This window comes from Geotrypetes seraphini, chromosome 1 (assembly GCF_902459505.1).
Source record: "Geotrypetes seraphini chromosome 1, aGeoSer1.1, whole genome shotgun sequence".
Lineage (NCBI taxonomy): Eukaryota > Metazoa > Chordata > Amphibia > Gymnophiona > Dermophiidae > Geotrypetes > Geotrypetes seraphini.
Genome location: NC_047084.1, coordinates 175,579,653 through 175,603,895, shown reverse-complemented (window position 1 = coordinate 175,603,895; position 24,243 = coordinate 175,579,653). Strand labels below are relative to the sequence as shown.

The window sequence follows — 24,243 nt, the reverse complement described above, 5'->3', positions numbered from 1 at the left end:
AAATAGGGAGGGAGTCACTTTAAAAGGTCTGGAGGGGTTAGGATGCAGTTGAAAAGGACAGAGGGCTAAGAATCAGTGAAAGGACGTAAGAAGGAGTACAAATGGAGGGAGGTAAGGGGGAATGGAAGGCTGGATGAGGGGTAAGATATAAGAAACAAACTAGAGGTGGTTAAGTGACAGAAGTAGCTGGGCTGTTATGGAAGAGGTAAGTGAAACTGGGGAGAATAGTAATAGGAGACTAGAAAGTAGGTGAAAGATGAAGTGAGACAGTAGGCTGTGGAAGGAATGAGACAGAAATGGGGCATGAAAAGACTAAGGAAGCGTAGGATATGGAAAGCTAGTAAGTAAGTGAACACAGGGAAACAAAAGACTGGAGAGGGGAAAATGAGGAATGTAGATAGATAAAAAGGCAGATGAGAAAAATGGAGAAAAAAAAGATAAAACTGAAGGCTCATATCAGATACAGATGTAGAGAAGAAAGGAACAGAAAATGGAAATAAGATCCGATGAACGCTGTTATACAATCAGCAGGAAACACCTCCTGTGACTGCTATGAACATCTCTCTGCATCCTGTCATGTCCTAAGCTACCATGGCTGTCCTATGAAATGTACCATGAATGTCTAATATAACTGACTGTATGAAACGTGCTTTTGTAACCCGTTCTGAGCTCACAGGAGGACGGGATAGAAATCTAAATAAAAAAATAAATCCTGGAAAAGGACTTAGGAAAAAAATCAACAAGAGAAAGTGGTAAAACCAGAACCAACCCAAATAGAAAAATTAGGTGAGCAGGCAGCACAGTTAACTTCTGCTTTGGGGCTATTCTCATGGCCATTCTCAGCACAATTCACACTGCAAGACTGAACCCAAGATTGGAGCACAAAAGCAAAAGTTGGCTCAAGGCAACACAAACCTTTGAGCCAGTTCTGTGATCAACATGAATCAGCAATAAAAAAAAAAAAAAAGTGTCTGCCATTCTCAGCAAAGCAGCATTTAGCTTTTTGCTTATATTATACAATGCCTTCAGTGCCATGAGGCAGTGTAGCGTTCTGCAGCAGACCATATAAAAGCCAGGTGTTGCAGTACAAAGTTTTCTGGCTGTGCTCACCCTATCATATTCCAGCAAGTTTCTGGATCAGATTCACTCTGGTCAGTGCGGAGGCAAATACATACGAGACGTCTGTAATTACTAACTACAGTTACACCCAAATATTATGTTTAAGACCCAAAGGACCAGATGTCTTACTAAAACACTTACCAGACAGAAGAGTGGAGGTTCAAGTTAATGTAGGAAAAGAACAAGTTAAGGAGTATTTAAATAAATTTTCTAAATTGGCAACTTTGATGACACGCATAGTATTACATATTCAGTGAGCAATGTAAATGTTAGCTCCATGTAGTCTAGCTGAGAGCACTGTGTTATGACCTTGAGGTGCAAGCTGCAACCCACCCTGCAGTTCCTAACGAATCACTGGTCAGATTTATGAAAGAGAGATACCATGCGAGTGCGTGCTAATGCACAGGCCCCATTTTATATAGTGGGACCAATTTACTAACAATGGAAGCAATTCTATAACTGGGCACCCACATTTCAGCATCACAAGAGTCAAAATGCAATATTGGTGGGTGAACAAGAAGGTTTTACTTTAGCAATGGCTAGCATTTATGCACTCTCATAAATACTCTCTAGTTTCTTCCGCAGATTTTTTTTTTTTTTTTGCAGTTACATATCAAGCAGTGGCATATCGAGGGTGAGAGGTGCTCTCGTCTCCGCTCCCCCCGATGCGCTATGTCACAACCCTAGCCTTAAGGCTAGGCTTGTGACAGTCAAATCTCCTCCAAATCCTTCCCTTCTATTGAAAAGGGCTGATCACTGCAGCAGGCTAAGTTCTGATAAACAAACAGGGTCTCTGTTTCCTTTGAAACAGCAGTCTACAGAATCCCAGGGAGTAGAAGAGGAGTGGGAGAACAGCCTGTTGCAGAGGGAGGAGACTTATTCAGAAGGACAGCCCAGGAGTCAGTGTCAGAAAACATCTAAGGAGCCTCTGCTGGGGCCAATTAAGGCTAAACTGAGAGGCCAGCAGAAACAGCAGGTTAGCCCTTCCCCTTCCAGGTCAGGGCGTGGCCATCTCAGAGCATTAGAGGCTGTGCTGAGGAAGAACAAATCAGTCTTCCCTGGGTCAGCCCAGGAAGCAGTCTCCAGGGACTGGGCTCCTGACTTTCCTATGAATGAGGATGTTGAAATGGCAGAGGTTTCCACTGTCCCTGGGGTGAACCAGCCAGCTTGCCAGGAAGCCATGGAATTTATGGATACTATTCAAGAACCAGAGGAAACTCAGATGGACCAGAGCTAAGTTAAATCACCTTTTTGATTGTGTGCTTTTGGAATCTTGTTGGCTCTGAGTTTGTTTGTTAACACCAGTCAAGTGCTGACAGCCTGAGCAGTGCTGAGCTAACTGCTGCAGCTGTACCTTAGGCTGGCGACAGAGAGGAAAGTGTGGAGTCTTTTTTTTGTGCATTTTCTCCTGTTGTTTTTTTTTTTGTTTTGGCCAATTTTGGTGTATGAATGTATGGACAAGGAAGTAGTGGGGAGAATCCACAGAATATCCTCAGGGAGGGATTGTGGGGCCAATTTTGTTGGTAAGCTTTTAAGCTAAAGTGGATTCAGCTACTCCCCTCCCCCACCAACTGTTTGTTAGGTTGGCTGGGGAGGCCTGTTAAGCCAGGCTTAGGCAATACATTCATTTGAGTGTGCAAGACATTTGGGAACAACCAGCAGAAACACTGGGTGTTTCAGTAGCCATATTACTCTGTGCCCTTTGTGGACTGTGTGACTGTGAGGGCAAGGCTACAACAGTATCTTTTTTTTTTAAACTTACCTGCCAGAAGGTGTATAGGCTATGTTTTTGCAAGCCTGGATTTTTCTTTGTATTGATTTAATTCAAAGACTAAGACTGTAGCAATTGCTACTTTAAGAATAAAGTCAGACACAAGTTACTCTGAATCTTTATTGTTCCTGACATTTATTTTGCTTGTTATTGTGATGAGAGCCAGCAGGACCTTCAACATCCTTTGAAGGCACGGCGAGTTCGGCGTTGGTGAGCATTGACCGGTGGTCTGTTACAAAACCCGGCACTGGCAGGCTCACAGCGTGCGCCCTCCTTTCCCTTCCCCCTTACCTCTAGATGAAGTTGTTGCTCGCGGCAGTCAACCTGCTCCTTGTGATCCCATTGGCTCTCCCTCCGACGTCACTTCCTACGCGTGACACCTGGAAATGATGTCAGTGTGCGAGCCGACAGGTCGCAAGGAGCACGTTCTTGACTGCCATGAGCAACTTCAACTATAGGTATGAGGGAAGGGAAGGAGGGCGCACATGTGGCGAGGGGAGGAGTGGGAAGAGGCAGGGGGCAGAGAGGAGGAGGGGTACTAGTGCTCCCACCAACATAGCACTCGGGGCGGACTGCCCCCCTCGCCACCCCCCCTTACTACACCGATGGTACCAAGGGAGAAATGTACCTAGGTGGTGATTTTAACTGTACTCCTACTATTTCACATAGATCTGGTAACCCAAAATTGCACAATGAAGGTACTAAATTACCATATACTTACATGAAACAATTTGGTTTACATGATATTTGGCATAGTATTCATCATAGCAAGCAGGATTATATTTTTTTATTTAGTATTTCACAAATCTTATTCTAAAACAGATTACACGTCTCCCTCCGTATTTGCTGTTATAGGGGATTAACAGACCCGCGATTACAGAAAAACCGCAAATAACTTTTTCATATGTTATTTGCTGTTTTCTATTAAAAACCATTGTGAATATGGTGAAACCGCAAATAACTTGGTGGGAGACCTGGCCTGTTCCTGAAGGAGAGGCAAACCGCGGTGAAGAAAGTACTGGGAATCAGCGATTTTCTCTGTAAACGCCTGGAATCAGCGATTTCTCTATGCAAGCTGATGTAATTTGGGGAAAGGAGCCAGCAAGCTAAAAACCGCAAATAATCGAAACCGCGATTGCTGAAACCATGAATATGGAGGGAGAAGTGTATTGGCTTATTCCAAGGGATATTATGAGATATATCCATGCTTGTCATATACGTAGGTGTTGTAAACACATCAGACCATGCCAGAGCGAGCCTTTACTTGGATAATCACAGATTGTACAAATCATCATAGAATCAGTCTATTAATAGATATCATATTAATGACCCACAATTTCTAGAAGGGTTCACTGAGGCATGTCTCAATTTGCCCATTTTAATTATAATTTAGGGGCCTGATATTGAGTCCGCACTTCTAGTCACAGGCATTGAATATCTAGGCATGTCTGCCAGCCTAGAAGTTAACCAGGCACTGGCTGATGATATTCAGATCGATGTCCAGTTAAGTTGTTACATAAAGTTAGAACACTTATTTTGCTGTTTTAACTTTAGGCAGTTACTTAGCCGGTTAGCAGACTGAAATGTCTATGTCTTACAAGATCAACTTCAGAAGTTATACCTGCTACTAACCATATTTAATAGATGGTAAATAACTGCTGTAGAGCAGCTCTCCATTGGAGGGATTAGGAGGAGTTGCCTCCTTAACACCCGTGGTTTTGTTCCCCACAAATGCTAAACTAGCAAGAGAAACCGATCACTGTGATAGCATCAAGATAACTGAATGGGTTCAGAAGGTGTGGGACATTTTGAAGATGGAAAGAATTTATAGATTTTAACCGATGATATATGTTCTCAATTGAAGACAGCATTTATGTGTTTATGTTTTGAGTTTTTTGACTTTTTATATAATTCATGTATTTTATGCATATATATGTTCTACCCCATCTAGAATGGTAGATGGTGTGAGCTATACATTTTTTAATACCTAAATAAATAAAATAATACATAGTTATGTTTCTAAAGTCATAAAGATAACTGGCTATGTGCTGGCATATAACCAGTGATTTTGCTATTGTACAACTGGTTATGTGATAAATTTGAATCCATCAGTGTACCTGGTGCATATACTGTAAGTCCATTTCTCCTGTATTTCAGAACAGGCTGTGGGATGCAAGGTCATGCACTTGAGCTTCAAAAACCCAAGGGAATGGTACGGTTTAGGAGGTGAATAACTTTTGTGCATGAAAGAGGAGTTGGACTTGGGTGTGATAATATGTGATGATCTTAAAGAGGTCAAACAGGTAGAAAAGGTGATGGTGAAAGCTAGAAGGATGCATATTTCCCTGTAACTTCACTGAGTGCCCCCTAGTATTTGTAATTTTTGACGGACTGAAAAAATCGATCCATTTGTACCCGTTCTATTCCACTCAGGATTTTGTAGACTTCAACCATATCTCCCCTCAGCCTTCCCTTTTTCAAGCTGAAGAGCCCTAACCTTTTTAGTCTTTCCTCATACGAGATGGTGAATGCTGTGGAAGGGCAGTCTGTATGGGCAATTTGGCTTTTATCTGCCCTCATGTTTCTGTATTTCTATGAGTCTGCAGATTCTGTTCTAAAATACTAGCAAAACATGAGACACACTGACCTCCATATCTTAATATTTGCTTCTATGATCTAAGCACATAAGCATTGCCTCTGCTGAGTCAGAACATAGGTCCATCACGCCCAGCAGTCCGCTCCCGCGGTGGCCCCCCAGGTCAATGACCTGTAGTGATCTATTACTCTACTACTCTATTACTTTACAGCCTTCTGTACTGTATAGAAACCCTCTAATTGTACCCATGGATCCCCTTTTCCTTCATGAATGACCTGTTTAAAAAGGGGCCCATGGGCTGGAAAAAATGACTTTCCAAATATACCCACTTGCTACTTATTCAACAGTTCTCACAAGTGATCCCTTTCCCCCACTTAACTGCCCTTTCCTCTCTGCAACTTTAATTGATCACAGAAAGTTTGTAAACTAGTCAAAATCTCCATATGCCTCAGCTAATGCTTGTGTTTTTGTAAAGTACATGTGCACTTCCATATATATGACCAATTTTGCAGCTAGATTTAAGGGATTTACTTCTATTTAAAAACTTTTAAAGATGAGATATTTGGAACTAGAGCTGACATTCTTTCTTGTCTGGGAATCAAATTCTCTTTCTTTTCTATATTTTCAGCTTAGATACTTCCTGTTTGCCCCCACTGTCAAATCTTCAGTTACCTGGCCTTTAAGTGTGTTTGAAAAGATGATTTTTGAAAATGCGCTTACTTAGAGATTAATTGCTTGTTTTTGTAAAGCGTTGGCAAACTCTCCTCAAGTTTTGGAAAACTGGTTACATCTTTTAGTGAAGGCATATTATACAAAGCTTCTGCTTGATCTTCTACTCAGACATATCTTTGCAGTTTAAACCTGTGGTTTTACAGAGGCTTTCTTCTATTAATGCGAGACTCTAAGGGGGAAATTCTGTATTTGGCATCTAAGAAAATAGGCACCTATAATGTGTCAATCATACTTAGGCAACTTTTGAAGAATCTCACCTACCGGTGCCTATAATGTAGGCCAGGGTTTTAAAGGCCTACATTATAGGTGCCTAAGTCCTTTAGAGAATTGCGCCTTCTCCACCTCTAAACATGCTTACTTTGGTATTAGGCACCATACGACAGGCACCACCTACTTTTTATAGAATCATATCACCCAATTAATTTTTATTTTTTTCAACTATGAGCTTGAAAAGCTAATAATTGAAGCCAATTTACTCCCAGTTTACATCAGGCAGCAGAAGGACTTACGCAATTTTAAGAAAATGCTGAAGCGTCACCTATTCTGTAGGATTTAATATGATTATTGACATTTCATTGTAATGGAAGATTGTGTGAGATATCATTATGTTTTGAAAGATTTTATGTTGTATTGTATATTTATTACGTATGTAAGGTTGTAAATAAGAAACTATAAACTATAATTACCGCCCCTGCCCCCCTTCCCTTTTACAAAACCACGGAAGAGGTTTTTAGCATCGGCCAGTGTGCTGAATGCTCTGCGTTGCTCTGATGTTCATAGGGACTCTATGACTGTCGGAGCAGAGCATTCAGTGTACTAGCCAGTGCTACAAACCTTTTCCGTGCTTTTGTAAAAAAAAAAGGGGGGGAGGCTAAGTTAGGCGCCTAACCTTAGATGCCTATTTATTTATTCGTCTAACTTTAGATGTCTCTTATCGAATTTGCCTCAAATTCTTTAATCCAAAATTCACATATAACATTACATAGAAACATGATGGCAGATAAAGGCCAAATGGCCCATCCAGTCAGCCCATCCACAGCAACCATTATCTTTTCCTCTCTCAAAGAGATCCCACGTGCCTACTCCAGGCTTTCTTGAATTTAGACACAGTCTCTGTCTCCACCACCTCTTCCGGGAGACTGTTCCACACATCTGCCACCCTTTTTGTAAAAAAATATTTCCTGAGATTACTCCTGAGCCTATCACCTCTTAACTTCATCCTATGCCCTCTCATTGCAGAGTTTCCTTTCAAAAGAAAGACTCAACCCATGTGTATTTACATCACATAGGTATTTAACATCTCCATTATATCTCCCCTCTCCTGCCTTTCTCCAAAGTATACAGATCTTTAAGTCTTTCCCCATACGCCTTATGATGAAGACCACGCATGAGTATAAACAGGTCACATAATAATGAAGCTGCTTATGTAACTTAATTCTCTTCCAGAGAGAGTTGTCAATGGCTATTAAAAGATGCACTCACACACAAGTTCCAAAGACTGTGGACATCATAGATCTCACAGTCCTAGATTCAGATGCCATTACACTCAGGTAAAAACACTATGGCCTTCTATGTTAACAGGGAAATAAAGCACCTGGGGTAGCTGCCTCAATATGGAGTGTTTTTGGCACTCAGACACATTTGAAACTAAGGGTCAGCCTTGCCAGTTCTTTGTCTTCTTCCTCTTTCTCATCAGAGATCAGGCAAAAGGAGGGGGAATTATTCTCCTTTCAATGAGCCCAGAGGTAGGCATCACTGCAAGCTTCTGACACTGAAAACAGCACATATGTCTATACAAGCTAATCACCGAGAAGCACATAGAATATCGAACATACATACAGCAAAAGATGTCCCCATTTAATGGCGCCCAACACACATATGGATTTGACATGGTTTTAAGAACTGCACAGCAGACAGAATTGAAGAGTTCAAGAGTGTAATATTCATATTATTCAGTCTGTTGTCTTAAAATGTTGACAGGATACACCTAACTCTCAATCATGCATAGAATAAAAAAATATTAATCACTGCATGTCCAGTCATATCCCACAGATGCAAGCACCGATCCATTAAAACTAAGAGGAATCAGTAAACCCGTTCCTTGGATTTATATATTTTAAAAGCTTGGATGAAAAAAAAAAGTTTAAAGAGAACTTTAAAAGATTTTGGGCTCCTTTTACAAAGCCACGCTAGTGGGGTTAACGCGTGCGACTTTTCATCACGTGCTAACCCCCGCGCTGGCCAAAAACTACCGCCTGCTCAAGAGGAGGCGGTAGCGGCTAGCGCAGCCAGCGGTTTAGCGCGCGCTATTATGCGTGTTAAACTGCTAGCACGCCTTTGTACAAGAGCCCTTAAAGTTCTCTTCCAATCCAATATATTGAGGAAGCTGATTCCATAAGACTAGGGCATTATTAAAATAGTAGCTTCTTATCTAGCTCTCCTAAGAGAGGGAATGACTAACCTATGATCTTAAAGAGATCTAAGAATGCTATCTGAAATATATGGAATGACCAAAGAATGCATATGACCTGGAGTATGAGAATGAGAAACCTTGTGTATCATAGTGAAAATTTTTTAATTAATTCTATACGATATTGCTAACCAATGATATTGTAAGAAAAATGTGGTAACGTGATCATATCTTTGTTCTTGAGAAGAGTTTCTTCATTTGTAGAACATGTCATCTTTATAAAAATAAAGCTCGACTCAGTTTACAGCAGGGATCTCAAAGTCCCTCCTTGAGGGCCGCAATCCAGTCGGGTTTTTAGGATTTCCCCCATGAATATGCATTGAAAGCAGTGCATGCACATAGATCTCATGCAGATTCATTGGGGAAATCCTGAAAACCCGACTGGATTGCGGCCCTCAAGGAGGGACTTTGAGACCCCTGGTTTACAGTATGTAATGTTAAAGGAGAAATTATTCTAATAGATAAACTTGAAATTGAGACGAGCTGTTCATATATATTTTTAAAAGACCTGTGAAAATTATAGGTGTTAATAATAGAATAAGTCAATTTTTTTGTAACCCACTTTCTGATAGTCCACAAAAATATTGTATGTGATTCTGAAGAGAACTCTTTAGGATCCTGATTTTATTTATGCATATGCTGTCTGACATATTAAGAACATAAGAACATAAGAAGTTGCCTCCGCTGAGGCAGACCAGAGGTCCATCTCGCCCAGTGGTCCGCTCCCGCGGCGGCCCATCAGGCCTCCATTGCCTGAGCAGTGGTCCCAGACTATCCCTATAACCTACCTCTACTCCTATCTGTACCCCTCAATTCCTTTATCCTCTAGGATCCTATCCAAACCTTCTTTGAAGCCTTGTAACGTGCTCCGGCCTATCACAGCCTCCGGAAGAGCGTTCCATGTATCCACCACCCTCTGGGTGAAAAAGAACTTTCTGGCATTTGTTCTAAATCTGTCCCCTTTTAATTTTGCAGACATTTTTTTTCTTCTGGTAGATGCATTTTTCTGTTTTCTGAAGGTTATGGGGGGATAGGATTGGGGGAGGGGGTAAGGAAATTCTATCATAAAATGTTAACACACCTTGAGGGTTTTCAGGCATCTCTGCATTTAATGACTGGAAACATTTTTATTGCCTGTGGAGAGACATTTGTCCAAGGATGTAAAAGTGTGAAATAACTTGTAAGTTTCATGGCTCCACATCAATATCTTCTTGGTTGGGATGAGAACTTTTCAGTAGCCCCTCATGTATTTATACACCTATATTTATTTATTTAAAAATTTATATGCCGTATATTAACTATGCGGTTTACAAGATTGCATACAAATCAACTTAAGCTCCATTTACAGTCAACTGCAGATCAGGTTTCATCAAAACTAACACAGGTCGGCATTAACAAACAGTTGTGTTTTCAACATTTTCTTGAAATTCATCCTCCCAGCACAATATCGCAAAATTCCAGGCAGCGCACTTCCAAAGCTTAGCACCTGCCACAGACAGCATTGTTGCCCCAATCCTAACATGTGAGGTTGATATCTTACCCTCTAAACTCAATTTCATACTATTTTCTGATCTCAAACATCTTCTAGAATGGTAAATTTCAAAAAAATCCTGCACAACCATCGGAGGAGGGTGATATAAAAATCTATACATATATATACATATAGAGAGAGAGAAAGACAAAGAATGCCAGAGGGTTTAATGTTTACTAACCTGTAGAGTGTGTAGCTTGGAAGCCTTTTCTTTGTACTGATGCATCAGAAACAAAGTGAAGAAACATTCTGTTTCCAGTGGCAATAAGGGATTCTGGTATCTTATTGCCACATAAGCGCCCCAGGATAGGTGACTTCTCAGTGTCCCCATCAAATATCTCCAAATGGTCATAGGCACACTCTTGATGTTGTTCAATTTCAAACTCACTGAAGGTCTACAAGGTAAGCAAAATGGGCATAACATCAGACTCACCAGTTCACTTCCAGGCAACAGGCCAAATATTCTGGATATGTTTCCAATATATATTTTTTATGTAGATTAAATGCCTCAGAAGAATGGAATACTATACCAATATTGCTGACTTGTATAAATGTACTTTAAAGGCCAGCTGTGCTAATGTTTTTTTCCCTTTTGCTTCTGTGGGAAAAAATGTTTAGTACATCTGGTCCTACATTTGAAAGTTGGCAAATTACAGTACTCACACACATGAAAGAGATTAGAGGTGTTCATGGCCTGCATTAAACTAGGATTGATACGTATTCTATTGTATATATAGAAGTATCATTCATAATTTTACAGATTTCTTTCAACACAAAATCTACAACATCTGTAGGCCATACTGCATTGTAGCAGACATGTTCGTGTTTTTTTTTTTTTTTAACTCCCCTTTCCTTATGTGTCCACCTTACTTGTTTCTTCAACTTCTACACAAATTGTAACTTTTTCCCATCTCTTCCCTATGTTTCTAGTCTTGTTAAATTTGTCAATAGTCTTGTTAGTCTTATTTACTGTATTATCCCCCTTATATTGTAATTTTATCAGCATGTACATCGCTTAGAATTTAGATTAAGCGATTAATCAAATTATTATTAAACTTGAAACTTGAAACATGAGATGCTTTGAGGATCGTTTAAAACTTTATGTTCAGTCCAAGAAACAGGAAAATCATTTGATTTTTGGGCAAATATGTGCCCCTGAATGATTTGTAGATATTGATGTCACGGAGATGGAAAAGTTTATAGCACCATTTTTATGAAGGTTTTTTTTGATACTTCTGTTTATGATTTTACTTAGAGATGCGCCTATTTCTCAATCTGCCAGAAGAGTATAACTAAGGCCACCTGGATCAGATATTCTAAGTTCTTTTCCTGATTTCCAGTTTTGCACTAACCAGTTATTTTCAACTGAAAATTTGTGATTAGCCCCGAACAGGTGATTTAACTGGCCAGGAGCCATTTCAGACCAATTAAATCACTTTGAATATCAACCTGTAAATTTATACCTGAGGCAACTACCATGGGCTGATTTGTGTCCAGATATTCAGTGCTAGCCCTACTGGAGTTCTACCACTGAATATTCAAGCAGTTCCTGGAACTTATCCGATTATCAGTGATATTAAGGGCTCCTTTTACGAAGCCACGTTAGCGGTTTAACGCGCGTAATAGCACGCGTTAATTTGCTGGCTGCGCTAGCCTCTACCACCTCCTCTAGAGCAGGCAGTAGTTTTTTGGCTAGCGCGCGCTAAAAAGTTGCGTGTGATAAAGCCGCTAACGTGGCTTCGTAAAAGGAGCCCTAAGTCCTCATATCCAGATAGCTATCCAGGCAAGTCTGGACTGCTTTTTGGGGGTCCTACTTGCCTGAATAATTATCCAGGCATCAGTGTCCAGATAACTTCAGTAGGTATTCAGCTTCACTATCCGGATTAAGTGCTGCTTGATATCTGCTCCAAGGTTGGCCAGTGGGGCTTAACTGAGTAGGTGCTTTCCTATGTGGTTAAATCCTGCTCAATATCAATCCTAGTGCTTTATGAGAAATAAAACATGCCCTACCGGTCAAACTTCAATATAGTTTTACTAGAGTGACCACATCAACAAAATTTCTTCAACTGCATTTCCAATTTATGAAACTGACTAAACAGCTCAAGAGCAAGGGTACATTGAAACACTTACTAATTTAACTCTATGGCCAGGAGTTGCAATGATTTCCCACGTACATTCCTTTCGACTAGGATATTTGTCCGGCCAGTTTGGGCTTGTAATGATTCCCATTGGGCTATGAGTCTTCTGCTCACACTCAGCTAGGACAACAATAATAGTATCAGGTGAGAATTTTGCATGACAAAAGGACCAGGCTCCTAGCCCTGTCTTAAGCACTTAAGAAATGGGAAGATTTTCAAAAACTGTTTCAAGTATTATACACCAGTGTTTCTCAACTTTTTAAAGCCAAGCATCCCCTAAGTCTAACAAATATCAACCAAGTACCCCTGCCCAAGATCTGCCCCTACCCACCCAAGCTCCGCCCCTGACCCGCCCAAGCTCTACCGCAGACCCCTCCCCCTATTACTAATTGTAATGCAATTTCTTCCATTCATTTTTTATTATACACACAATATAATCTTATTAACAATACATAATGGTAACTACAAAGTTAAAAAACTCAAAGAACACTGTGCGCAGATAAAAAGGTTAATTATCATTTATATTCATTTTTTTTTTAAAAAGAGGTCAAGGCTTTAAAGACAACTTTAAAATATGATATAAATGTATTTCATCCTGGGAGCGGAGGGACCTGCTTGGCATCACATAGCTCATGCAAGGATTTGAATGCTAGCATCAGGCCCTTGAAGACACAGCATTTGGCTACAGGCAGCTTGGCAGCAGATAGAGCCTGGGATAGAGTTGTGGGCATGGAGGTTTTTTAGAAGTCTGATCACCGCATTTTGAACACACTGGAGATATTATACATTCTTCACCGTTAGACTGTTGAATAGCGCATTGCAGTAATCCATGCACAAGAGTACTAAGGCAGAGAAGTTGGATGAAGTCAGATTCTGAAAAGTAGTTTCTTATTTTTCAGAGTTGTTGCAGGTAGTAAAATGAGGAGGATACCACCTGAGAGATATAGTTGGAAAGCGACAGGTTGCCGTCAAGGAGTATTCCTGGGCTCAACTTGGTCTTTCGCAGTTATGGTAGACGAGTCCCAGTGCAGCGAGGGATGGGGATGGTCACAGCATTCTTTGCGGATCCAAAGAAGTTCCATTTTGGAGGTGTTTAGTTGTAGTTTGTCGAAAGAAATCGAGTTTCTGATATCTGGGAGATAGTTTAGGAGTTTTACGATCTGGGCATCGTGGGTTTCTCCTAGTGGTAGGTACAATTGTATGTCATCTACTAAGGAGTGGATTTGTATTTAATATTTGCGGTCTATGTCTAGGACAGGTCTAACATAGAGATTGAATAATAAGGGGGATAGCAGAGCCCCCTGCGGAACACCATATTTGATCGTTTCAGTTGTGATATAATAATTTGATATAATAATAATAAAAATTATCAGTGATATTGTCCCCTATTTTTGGAAGCTGCATTTACTGCTGCCAAGCTTCCTCACCTTAGGATGAGTGTATGTACGTTTCTCAAATGTGACAGCTGTAAAATATACTGGAGCCAAGTTTATTAGCTGAAAAGTGTTATATGAATGTAAAACTGTTAATAAACAATTGACTTAGCGAGCCACTACTGGAGCAATGGGAGATCGGACAGGCTTCCCCGCAGCCACCTAAGCTACCTGGTGGAAAGTATGTTAATCAGCTATGAGCCACGAGTGAGTGAGCCGCTACTGGAACAGTGGGAGATCGGGCAAGCTTCCCCGCAGCTACCTAAGCTACCCGGTGGAGAGTATATTAATCAGCTGTGAGCCATGAGTGAGTGAGACACTACTGAAGCAGTGGGAGATCAGACAGGCTTCCCCGCAGCCACCTAAGTTACCCAGTGGAGAGTATATTAATCAGCTGTGAGTTGCGAGTGAATGAGCCGTTACTGGAGCAGTGGGAGATCAGGCAGGCTTCCCCGCAGCCACCTAAGCTACCCGGTGGAGAGTATATTAATCAGCTGTGAGCCACAGTACACGGCCCACGGTCACGTGTCCGAAGGGGCGTGGCCAAAGGGGCAGGACATGCCCCTTAAGAGCCCCTTCGAAGCCACGAGGAGTAGAATCCAGGGGATTAACATTGTGCTTCATTATGGGGAAGAGGAAAGCTAAAATTGTGCCATCTCAGCTGACCTCAGGACTAATGGACAGACATCTTCAACCCCTATTTTCACCATTGATGGAAGACAAGGTAATCATGTCATCTCAAACTGTGTCTCTCTCCTCTGGGGAACCGTCATCTCCTCTTCAACCTATACTTAATTCCTCTGGGAGTTTAGTCGATTCCCCTAAGATTGGGGAATCATCATATTCTCTTTTACAATTTCCTCATCCAAATGACATTATGGATTCATCTCAGGAATGCGCTAAGTCCTTAGGAGCACATCCTTTGATTCCAGTTCAAATGGTATCGGTGTCTAATAAGGAAGTCCTCTCTAAAGAAAAAGTAATTACTTTGAACGATGTCTGGCTTGTGGTCAATAGGATTGAGTCCTCATTACAGGCTACTGTGTCTAATTTATGTCAATTCTCCTCAGATATAACTGTTAAAGTAAATGAGCAACAATCTCAAATAAAGTCCTTGGAAAATAAGGTAGAAAAATTGGAAGGTACAGTTAATACTTTACAGCAAACAGCTAAGGCTAATATTAAGGATAGTACTTTGCTTCATACGCAAATGGAGAAAACAGAGAACCTAATGAGACAAACGAATCTTAGATTCCTCAACTTTCCTATCTCACACTATTTGGCACCCTTGGAACTCCTAAGAATGTACCTGAAGGATATTTTACAATACTCTCAGGTGGATATTTTTGCACCAGATAATCTATATTATATTCCTAGGAGTTCCAAAGAAATAAGGGAAGAAGGGGAAAATGATAGACTGGTGTCACCAGATAGTTGGAACATTTCCCAATTTTTGGAATTTTCCAAAGATTTGATAACTAAACGTGCTACTTTATTGATAACTTTTAAATCGGAGATGGAAAAACAACAAATTCTTAAATTGTACTTTGTGAATAAGAAAGCACTGTTCTGTGGACAACTATTGAATATTTTCCCAGATGTGTCCAGACAGACGCAGTATAGGAGAAGGCAATTTCTACAGCTTGGACACAAAGTCTTAGCTGTGGGAGCTGTATTCTTCCTAAAGTTTCCATGTAAGTGCCTTGTAACATATGGGATTGATAAATTTGTTTTTGTGGATCCATTACAGTTGGAGAATTTCTTGAAAGATAAACCTGTGCAGAAAGTTTCAGATACTAACTTGGTTGAAGATAAAAAGTGACATATTTAATTGAGGCCTAATTTGCCTGCCAGGAATACTCTATATCATTTTTTTTTCTTTATATAACTAAAGTGAGTAATATTTGGCTCCACTAATGTGGACTGGAATTGATATTCTTTTTTTCCTGATTAGATTTTGTTTTATGTATAATACTGTTTAATTTTCCTGTATTTTGTTATCTTTAGTAACAAAAATCAATAAAGTATAATTAAACAAACAAACAATTGACTTAGCTGTTTTTCCCAATGGAATAAATTGGCTTTAATATTATTCACACAATGGGAACTTCAAGCATCTCTGCCAGTACACATGGATGTGACTGCTGGTGGTAGCAGAACTCATAAGAGTAAGGGGCTAGCTAGCCACTGTGGGCTTGTTTCTCTAGTAGTGAGGTCATCAAATTTGCAGATGACAAAAAATGATCAAAGTTGTTAAATGTTTATGTTCATTTCCAACTTGATGTGCAGAGGTTAGTGTTTCCTCTGACCAAAAGGGGGTGCTCCTGGGAGTGGTTCCTAATAGAGAGCTGCACAGGAACGGGGACCACAGGAATCCTACGGATATTACATTACATTAGTGATTTCTATTCCGCCTGTGCCTTGCGGTTCTAGGCGGATTACAAATTAGAAGAGATCTGGACATTACCGAGAGAATTACGTAACAATGATTACCGAGAGAATTACATAACAGTGATTCATGTACTTTACATGGTATGGTAGAGGATTATAAATTATGAGAGATCTAGATTTTTCGAAAGAATTTCATAGTAGGGAATAAAGTGATAACAGGGTACAGTGGAGAATATCAGTATATACTGTTACAGAAGAAAAATTACCTAATAATGAAGGAGGAAGTTTGTTGGATACTGAAGGTAGGTGCTTATTTAGGAATCAGAATAGTTTTTGGAAGGTAAGGTTCTTGGAGTTGACTAATGTGTTATTCATGTGAGGGAGATCTTGTGCGAATGGGGAGGAGATTAGTTAGTGGGGACGTGTTTTTTAAAATTAAATGTTTTGATATCTCCTCTGGGTCCTCGGGAATCCAAGGGGACCCCCTCCAGACTCACGGGGATCCCTTGGCGATGGGTCATCTATGTTCAGGGATCCCAAGGGGATGGTGCCTTCCTTCAGTGCACTCCCTCCCTCTTCTCAGGCCACCGGCAGCATTCTTTTCTCCACGCTATTGGCAGCTGACCTGGAAACTTTTCCTCTGATGCATTTTGTATCAGAGGGAGGGCTTCCTTCTGATGCAATGAGAGGGAAGCCTTCCATCTGATGCAAACGCATCAGAAGGAAGGCTTCGGGTCAGCTTCCGGTAGCATGGAGAAGCACGGAACACTGTTGGTGGCCCGAAAAGAGGGAGGGAATGTGCCAGTAAGATACTGTATGGGCTGGGATGTGTGGGAAGAGAAGAAAAAAAAGATGCTGTATGCGTTGGGAGGGAGTGTGAGGAGCAAAGAGTTGCTGCATGGGTTAGGGCAGGATCGGCAAACTGCAGCTCTTCTGCCCCCCCAGGCTTACCAAAGTACCTGGTGGTCCAGTGGGGGTCTTTGAGGTAGAAGCATGGCCCTTTCGTTCCTGCCTCCTCGCAGTTGCCTTCTAAAATAGCTGCCACGACCTCTCATGGCATTTCTGGAAATGCTGCAAGCACCTGGGAAAGGTTGAGACAGCCATTTTAGAAGGTAGCCATGAGAAGGCAAGATTGGAAGGGCTGTGCTCCTACCTCGAAGACCCCTGGACTACCAGGTACCTTAAATATGGTGGAGGGAAGGGGGGGCAGGGGCATTTTAGGGTTTAGTTGGCAGCATCACTGAAAGGGCCATGCTCTGGACTGGGGCCTAGGAAGGCCCTTGGGGAGAGGGGATAAAGCCTAAGCTATGGGTTTGAGGGAAGGAGAGGGAGAGAAGAGAAGTACAGAGACCTGCAGGCGAAGAAAGAAATATTGGATATTCTGGTAGAGAGAGATGGAAAGGGATGCAAGAGGGAGGAATCATGGACATGGTGGAGGGAATGAAGGGAGAAACGCAGCATGGCACTGGAGAGGGGTGATTGATAGAAGGAGAAATGTTTGGCATGGGGGCTGGTGGGGATGGGCAAAAGATACTACCCAAGGGCCAGGGGATGAGAGGGAGAAATGTTGGTTGTGGCTGTAGAGGGGGTGAGAGAGATGCACCCTGGATCCCTCTCTCTCCTTTCCCTCTCCCTCTGTAGCAAGGGAGGGAATGAGAAGGAGATAGATGGTGGACAGAGAGAGAGGGAGACATGTTGGATATGGGGATGGAGAAGACAGAAAAAAATGTTGTACAGGAGTGGAGAGGGGGAAAAGAGGGAGAATAATCCAGGTTAAGAAGAGATTGAGGATGCTGTACAGTGGGAGGGAGGGAAGAGAGAAATGCTAGATTATGGCAGGAAGAAAAAAGGATAGCAACCACTTGAAGAAGTATATGCAGAAGAAAGGACAGCACATAAAAGAGAAACTGGAACCAGCTTGATGGAAAAATAATTCTTCAGACAACAAAGGTAAAAAAAAGTAATTTATTTAATGAAATATGTTAGCTTTGGGAAATGTATATAGAAAATGTCTTTGTATTGTGTTCAGCAGAAAAGGAAATGCACTTCTGGTTTTATTTCTCCAGTGTTGAAGTACTTCCTGACCATTTGTTGTGGCTGCTGGGGATCCCCAAGCACCACCAGCTGAGGACCTCTTGGTGGAAGGCCAGAATTTCCTTCCACCAAGCATAGCAGTCGCTGGCAGCATCCCTCAGCCACTGAGATTCCAGCATCTGTGACACAGGGATGCTGCTGCTGCCTGCAAAGCTTGGCAAAATGGACCCCCAGCCACCTTCAAAGTAAGTCCTCAGCTGGCATAGCTTGAAAGTCGTCATCAGCTGGAGTATTTATATTTACATTAGAGGCACTAGCAGAGACTCATTTACAAAGTATGTATTCTTCCCAATTAATATTTCAAATAAAGTGTCTTTGCTTATTTGTAAATGGGTCACTACCAGAGCCTTTAATTCAGTAGCATAATTAAATGAAATAACTACTTCAGAAGTTTATGGGGATGGACGAGGATGGAACAGATTACATGCAGAGATGAGCGGGGACAGATTCAATTCCAGTGGGGACGGGCAGGTACAGGCTTGATTTCTGTCGCCTCTCAACTCTCTAGTTCCTAAGCAGGCGAGGATGACTATGGTTCCTTACATAATATGCCTGAGCCTTTGCTAATATCGGTAGAGTAATTCTAAAACAGGGCACTTAGATTTAAATGCTAGAAAAATGTATTTTTAAAGCCTATTTTATAAAGAAAAAAGGCACTAGGTAGCAGAAGTGGCTGATGATGTACCTCTATCACCACCAGCAATACAGCTGGGAGAAAGGCTTGCACCAAAACTGAAAAAGAAAATATTTATTTATTTATTTTAAAAATTTCTATACCGTTAACAAGTAAACGGTTTATATAATTTACATACATAATTTTAAAACAAAAACATGATAAAATAGACATATAAACAATCCTTGGAAATCATGATTACAATATAATACCATAGCTTACATAGTGAAGATCATCAACACTGCCAGAAAGGAAAATTATTGGCTAGAGAAAGGCATCTACAAATAACTGCGTCTTAAGTAATTTTCTAAACATGCCCTTTTCACGACAATTTCGGATCTGACCCACCAGGGAGTTCCATATCTTAACTCCTTGCCCACTTTCCACCCACCTGTAAAGTATGTGCCATCAAATTTTGGTGCATATTTACAAAACAGCACGTAATATGGTCACTGAAGCACAAATATCTTCCTACTTGGGGCCATGTTTGCACACACATACAAGCTAATATTTATTTATTTGGTTTTATATCTCATCCTCCCAGGGAAGCTCAGAACCGGTTACAAGTTTACATACATATTTCTATGTTTTAATACAGGGTGTTGGCAAATATGATATGCCTGTATTCAGGCCATTCACTTGTTTTCTTAGTTCTTAAATTTTGCCGCCTATTGTATAATATTACCTCCCTAAGGATTAAGCATTTCTAAGGGGAGAATTAACACTAATAGCTGGATATCTTAGAATGGTAATCCTAGCTGCTGCTCATGTTGTTATTGTTCTTCTCTGTGCAATGAGATTTGTTTCACGGAATTTAACTGAAATACCCTCGTTAAAACATCACTCACAAAATCAATATGCAGGACATGACATTTGTACCATTAAAGAGACTTGTAGTACAGTCAGCGCTAACAAAGAGAAACCCAACCACTTTACCAGGTGAAAACCAACCTATTTGAAAGGAAGAAATTAACTTCACATTTTGCATAATCTCTTCAAATATTTGCCAACTACCTTCTTTGCAGTCATGTTTGTTCTCGTGGAGCACAAATCCATTGCGGCACTGACAGACGTAGCTTCCTATAGTGTTGATGCATTCGTGCTGGCAACCGCCATTGTCCTTAGAACACTCATCTTTGTCTATGGGGGACAGTTAACAAAGAATTACAAAAATGTATTTATTTTACGATCTGATTCTCAAAAGGTCTTCCTTACTGGTAACAACAAGCTTACTTCCTCTTTTACTAAGGCGCGCTAGCCGATTTAGTGTGTGCTAATTGATTTAGCGCGTGCTAATGATTAGCGTGAGCTAAATGCTAACACACCCACTATATTCTATGGACGCGTTAGCATGCGCTAAATCAGTAAGCGCGCCTTAGTAAAAGGACCCCCCTTAATAATTCAGACTCTGCATATGTCATATAGTCCTTATGCTGAGTTTATCTTGTTGGCAGATTGGATGAACTGTAGAGGTCTTTATCTGCAGTTATCTATGTTACTTTATACTTTCTTATCAGTTGTTAGGAAAGAGGAGGCATTTTGCGATGCTTACTTCCAGATTAGGGTAAGTTAAGGTGCACCTTCTAGTTCAGCATTTTCCAGGTGATTTTGTTATGATGTTATGTGTTAGTTCTACTCATTAACTACTTGGATTTCAACTTTGTGCCATGGCATCACTTTGCATCTCAAATGAGACTGGTATGGTAATAGAAGTTCAAAAGTCTGTTTCCCAGAAGGGGGGTAGGAGGGAGAAAAATAATTTTAATAACTGGTTTTGGTAACTCTTTCCCATATCTTTAAGATATCTCTATTCTTTGATCAATGAATATTTAAGACTATGGCCCTTATTTTACAATCTCTAGTTGTGTTTTGGACTTCTGAAAGCTGGCCTTTAGACATCTATATTACACGGACCTACTTCTACTACTATTTAGTATTTCTATAGCGCTGAAAGGCGTACGCAGTGCTGTAGACTTTAACTTACAATAGACGTCCCTGCTCACAAGAATTTACAATCTTCTAATCCTGATTTTATAAAGCTATAATACGGGCATTTAAAACTGCAGTTTGTCAGTATTGCAAGGGGTCATGGTCTAGTGTGTTTTGGGCGAGGCAAGAGAGGGACACACCTCCAGTTTTAGAAGGGGAAGGAACATCTATGTCCAAAAAGATGAATATCCGTATTTACATCTGACTCCTTGCTAGATCCAGATTATAGAAAGATGCTCCGAAAGGGCAGTTTTCCATTGACAAGGGAAGTCACAATAGATATTTTTTCATCTTATACAATTCACAAAAAGAGGGAAACAAGCAAAAGAAAATTACAGAAAAGCTGCAGTGGGATTTGAACCACCATCCTCTGGTGCTCAGACAGCTATTCTAACCATAAGGCTACTCCTATGGAGAACTGTGTGGTAATTTCATATTATGGATTATCCTATCCTGCCAAAAAGACGTCCATGTCCCTTGTTTTGTTCCATTCGTAGTTTGGAGGTGTCTGTTTGTAAAATATATGGTCATGCTGGATATAGCCAGAACTTGGAAGTCCATTTCTCCTGTATTTTAGTACAGGCTTTATGTCAGCAGATCCTGTTCTAAAATGCATAAGAAATGGATGTCCACAGACTCGGACATCCATCCATATTCTGGGTTGGACATTCTTTCTAAAATACGACTTCACAGAAGGAAACACCTCAGCTAAGCAAGGATGCAGGCTAATTTGTTTGAAATTTTGCAAGCAAATATGATCCAGTCTGTTTTTAATTAATTCATTTTCAAAAGATATTTGATTTTTTTTTTTAATATATTAGTTTTTTGTTGACGTGTTCAATATTTCTTGTTGTTTATATTTTGTATGTTTATCCGTGAACCACTTAGGGCTCCTTTTACAAAGGCGCGCTAGCGATTTTAGCGTACGCACCGAATTAGCTGAAAAACTACCGCCTGCTTAAGAGGAGGCGGTAGCGGCTAGCGCGTGCGGCATTTTAGCACGCGCTAAAACCGCTAGCGCGCCTTTGTAAAAGGAGCCCTTAGTAGTTTATGATAGAAGGACTATAAAGTCTAATAAATGAAATGAATGAATATATTTGTAGTTTCTGCTTCTTCTTTTTTTTTTTTTTTTTCAAACCAATGTGCTTTATATACTTTGGACATTTCAGAACATGCAGTGAGGCACAATAGCATGCTTGCTATTTTCAAGCAACCTTGACAGCCCCCACTTCAATATATTAACATATAATCCTTTGAAAGAGCTTTTAGTGGGTTAGAAGTACAGAAGATGTTAGTAGATGAAAGATGAGCTGCAATAGAAGCACTGCCAAATTTGCTGCAGGGAAAAAAACAAACTAGATTAGGAGGCGATCATTCCAGAGAGAGCCATCAGCTACCATCCTTCTATGCCAGCTGTCATTTTAGTTAAGAATTGATTGGTCCATTAAATCAAAACTGGCAGACTCTTCTTGACACAGACACAAAACACCAGGTCATACATACTGCTTGCTACTATGAGATGCAAAACATATACGGTATAAATAAAAGCTGCAACCGTATAACAAGCGTGAAAGATGTGAAAATTGCTCCAGCAGCCTGATCCCTCCTCTGCGGAAAAACTATTCCCTTATCCTCTGTACACCCCACACATGAAAAGGGTTAACATTGTTCTTCAGTCATAATAAACCGGCTGGCTGCAAACTATCATTTCCCAATGCTGCTAAAGGTTTGTGCTTTTTTTTTTTCCACAACCCTTCCTAGGTGCCCAAATTTGCACTTGCATTGTTAAATTGAACAGTGAGCAACGGAGCATCAGTCGGGTGATAACAACCAATTACTGATGTTAATTGCCATTTCAAAAAATTTGTGCTTGCATCTCACTGCGTGCTGTTCCATAAAAGAATCCTTTGAACTTGGTCGATTAACTCAAAACTGGCCAGTACTAATAAGTTCAACACTCTTTATCAATAGCCAGTAATATACTGCCAGTATGTCTGTGGACTATTTTTGAAGATAAGTGCTTTATCAAATGTCTTAAAATTAATAAAACAGAGACTGTTCTGGAAATAATAATGAAAAACTGAGCCGACGAAGAAGCCAGCGGCTGAAGTTATTGCTCAATGGGAAAGTTTTAACCCATTGTAGTGCTGCTTCTGAGAGCTCTGGTTAAAAGATAGAAAACAGAGAGTAGGATTAAATGGGGTGGGAAGGGGGAGGGATAAGAATTTATGTAATGTACAAATGATAGCCTGTAAGTGATGTATTTATTGTTAATGTAATTGAATATATATATACACTTAATGTAATTTTGAAAATGAATAAAGAATTTAAAAAAAAAAAAAAGGTCAATATTCTCAGAGGAGCAGGGTAAATGTGGGGCTCCCCAGGGGTCTGTACTAGAACTGCTGCTTTTTAACATATTCATCAATGATCTAGAGATGGGAATAATTGGTGAGATAATTAAATTTGCTGATGACACAAAGTTGATCAAAGTTGTTAAATAACAGAATTGTTGAGAATTGCAAGAGGACCTTGCGAGACTGGGCATCAAAATGGCAGATTAAATTTAATATGAGCAAGTACAAAGTGATGCATGTGGGAAAGGGGAACCTGAACTATAGCTACATGATGCAAGGTTGCATGTCAGGAGTCGCCACCTAGGAAAAAGATCTAGGAGGAAATTTTTTTTCACTCAGAGAATAATTAAGCTCTCCTAAGAAAGTTGTGTGCCTACATTATAGAATAGAACTGAGAATGCAGCCATTTATGCACATAAGTGTACACTTATCCATATAAATGACAACATTCTACAAATGTATGTGCCCAAATAGTGTTTACATTTAGGCAGCCAGATAAAGACTGAGGAGGTTATTGTTTTCTTTGCAGTCTACATTGTGGCTTAGCTGCACTACAAAGAAAGAAAGCCTTGGATAAGGTCAATCAAAAAGGAATAGAGGGCCATAATTAAAAACAAACAAACCCATCTAAGTCCCCTTTTCGCTGGAGTTGGCAGCGGGGAAATGTCTATTCTCAAAAAAAAATCCAAATTGAGAGGGTTTTTTTGAGAATGGCCTACCTGCACGTTCAGCAATCTACTGGCCACTACGTCTATCCCTACACCACATTCCCAACCAAATAATCACCCAAGTCCCAAACGCCCAAACCCAGACCTTTTAGGTGAAGGAGGGGGGCCTATCCTTCGCTAAAAGCAAGATTCTGCAACCTACATCTGACAAAAAACAACGCTGGTTACAGAATCCTATAACTGACCCATCCCCCACTGCAATGATCGTGGCTGCAATTGCG

At 40.5% G+C, this 24,243-nt stretch overlaps 1 protein-coding gene across 1 annotated transcript in view; it reads right to left on the bottom strand.

Annotated features, from left to right (window-relative positions):
- TLL1 (tolloid like 1) overlaps positions 1 to 24,243 on the bottom strand; it is a 414,583-nt gene that overhangs the window by 15,893 nt on the left and 374,447 nt on the right. Inside the window, 3 exon segments of the mRNA XM_033941915.1 lie at positions 10,401 to 10,614; positions 12,350 to 12,477; positions 19,963 to 20,088. Coding sequence (XP_033797806.1) covers positions 10,401 to 10,614; positions 12,350 to 12,477; positions 19,963 to 20,088 — 468 coding nt within the window.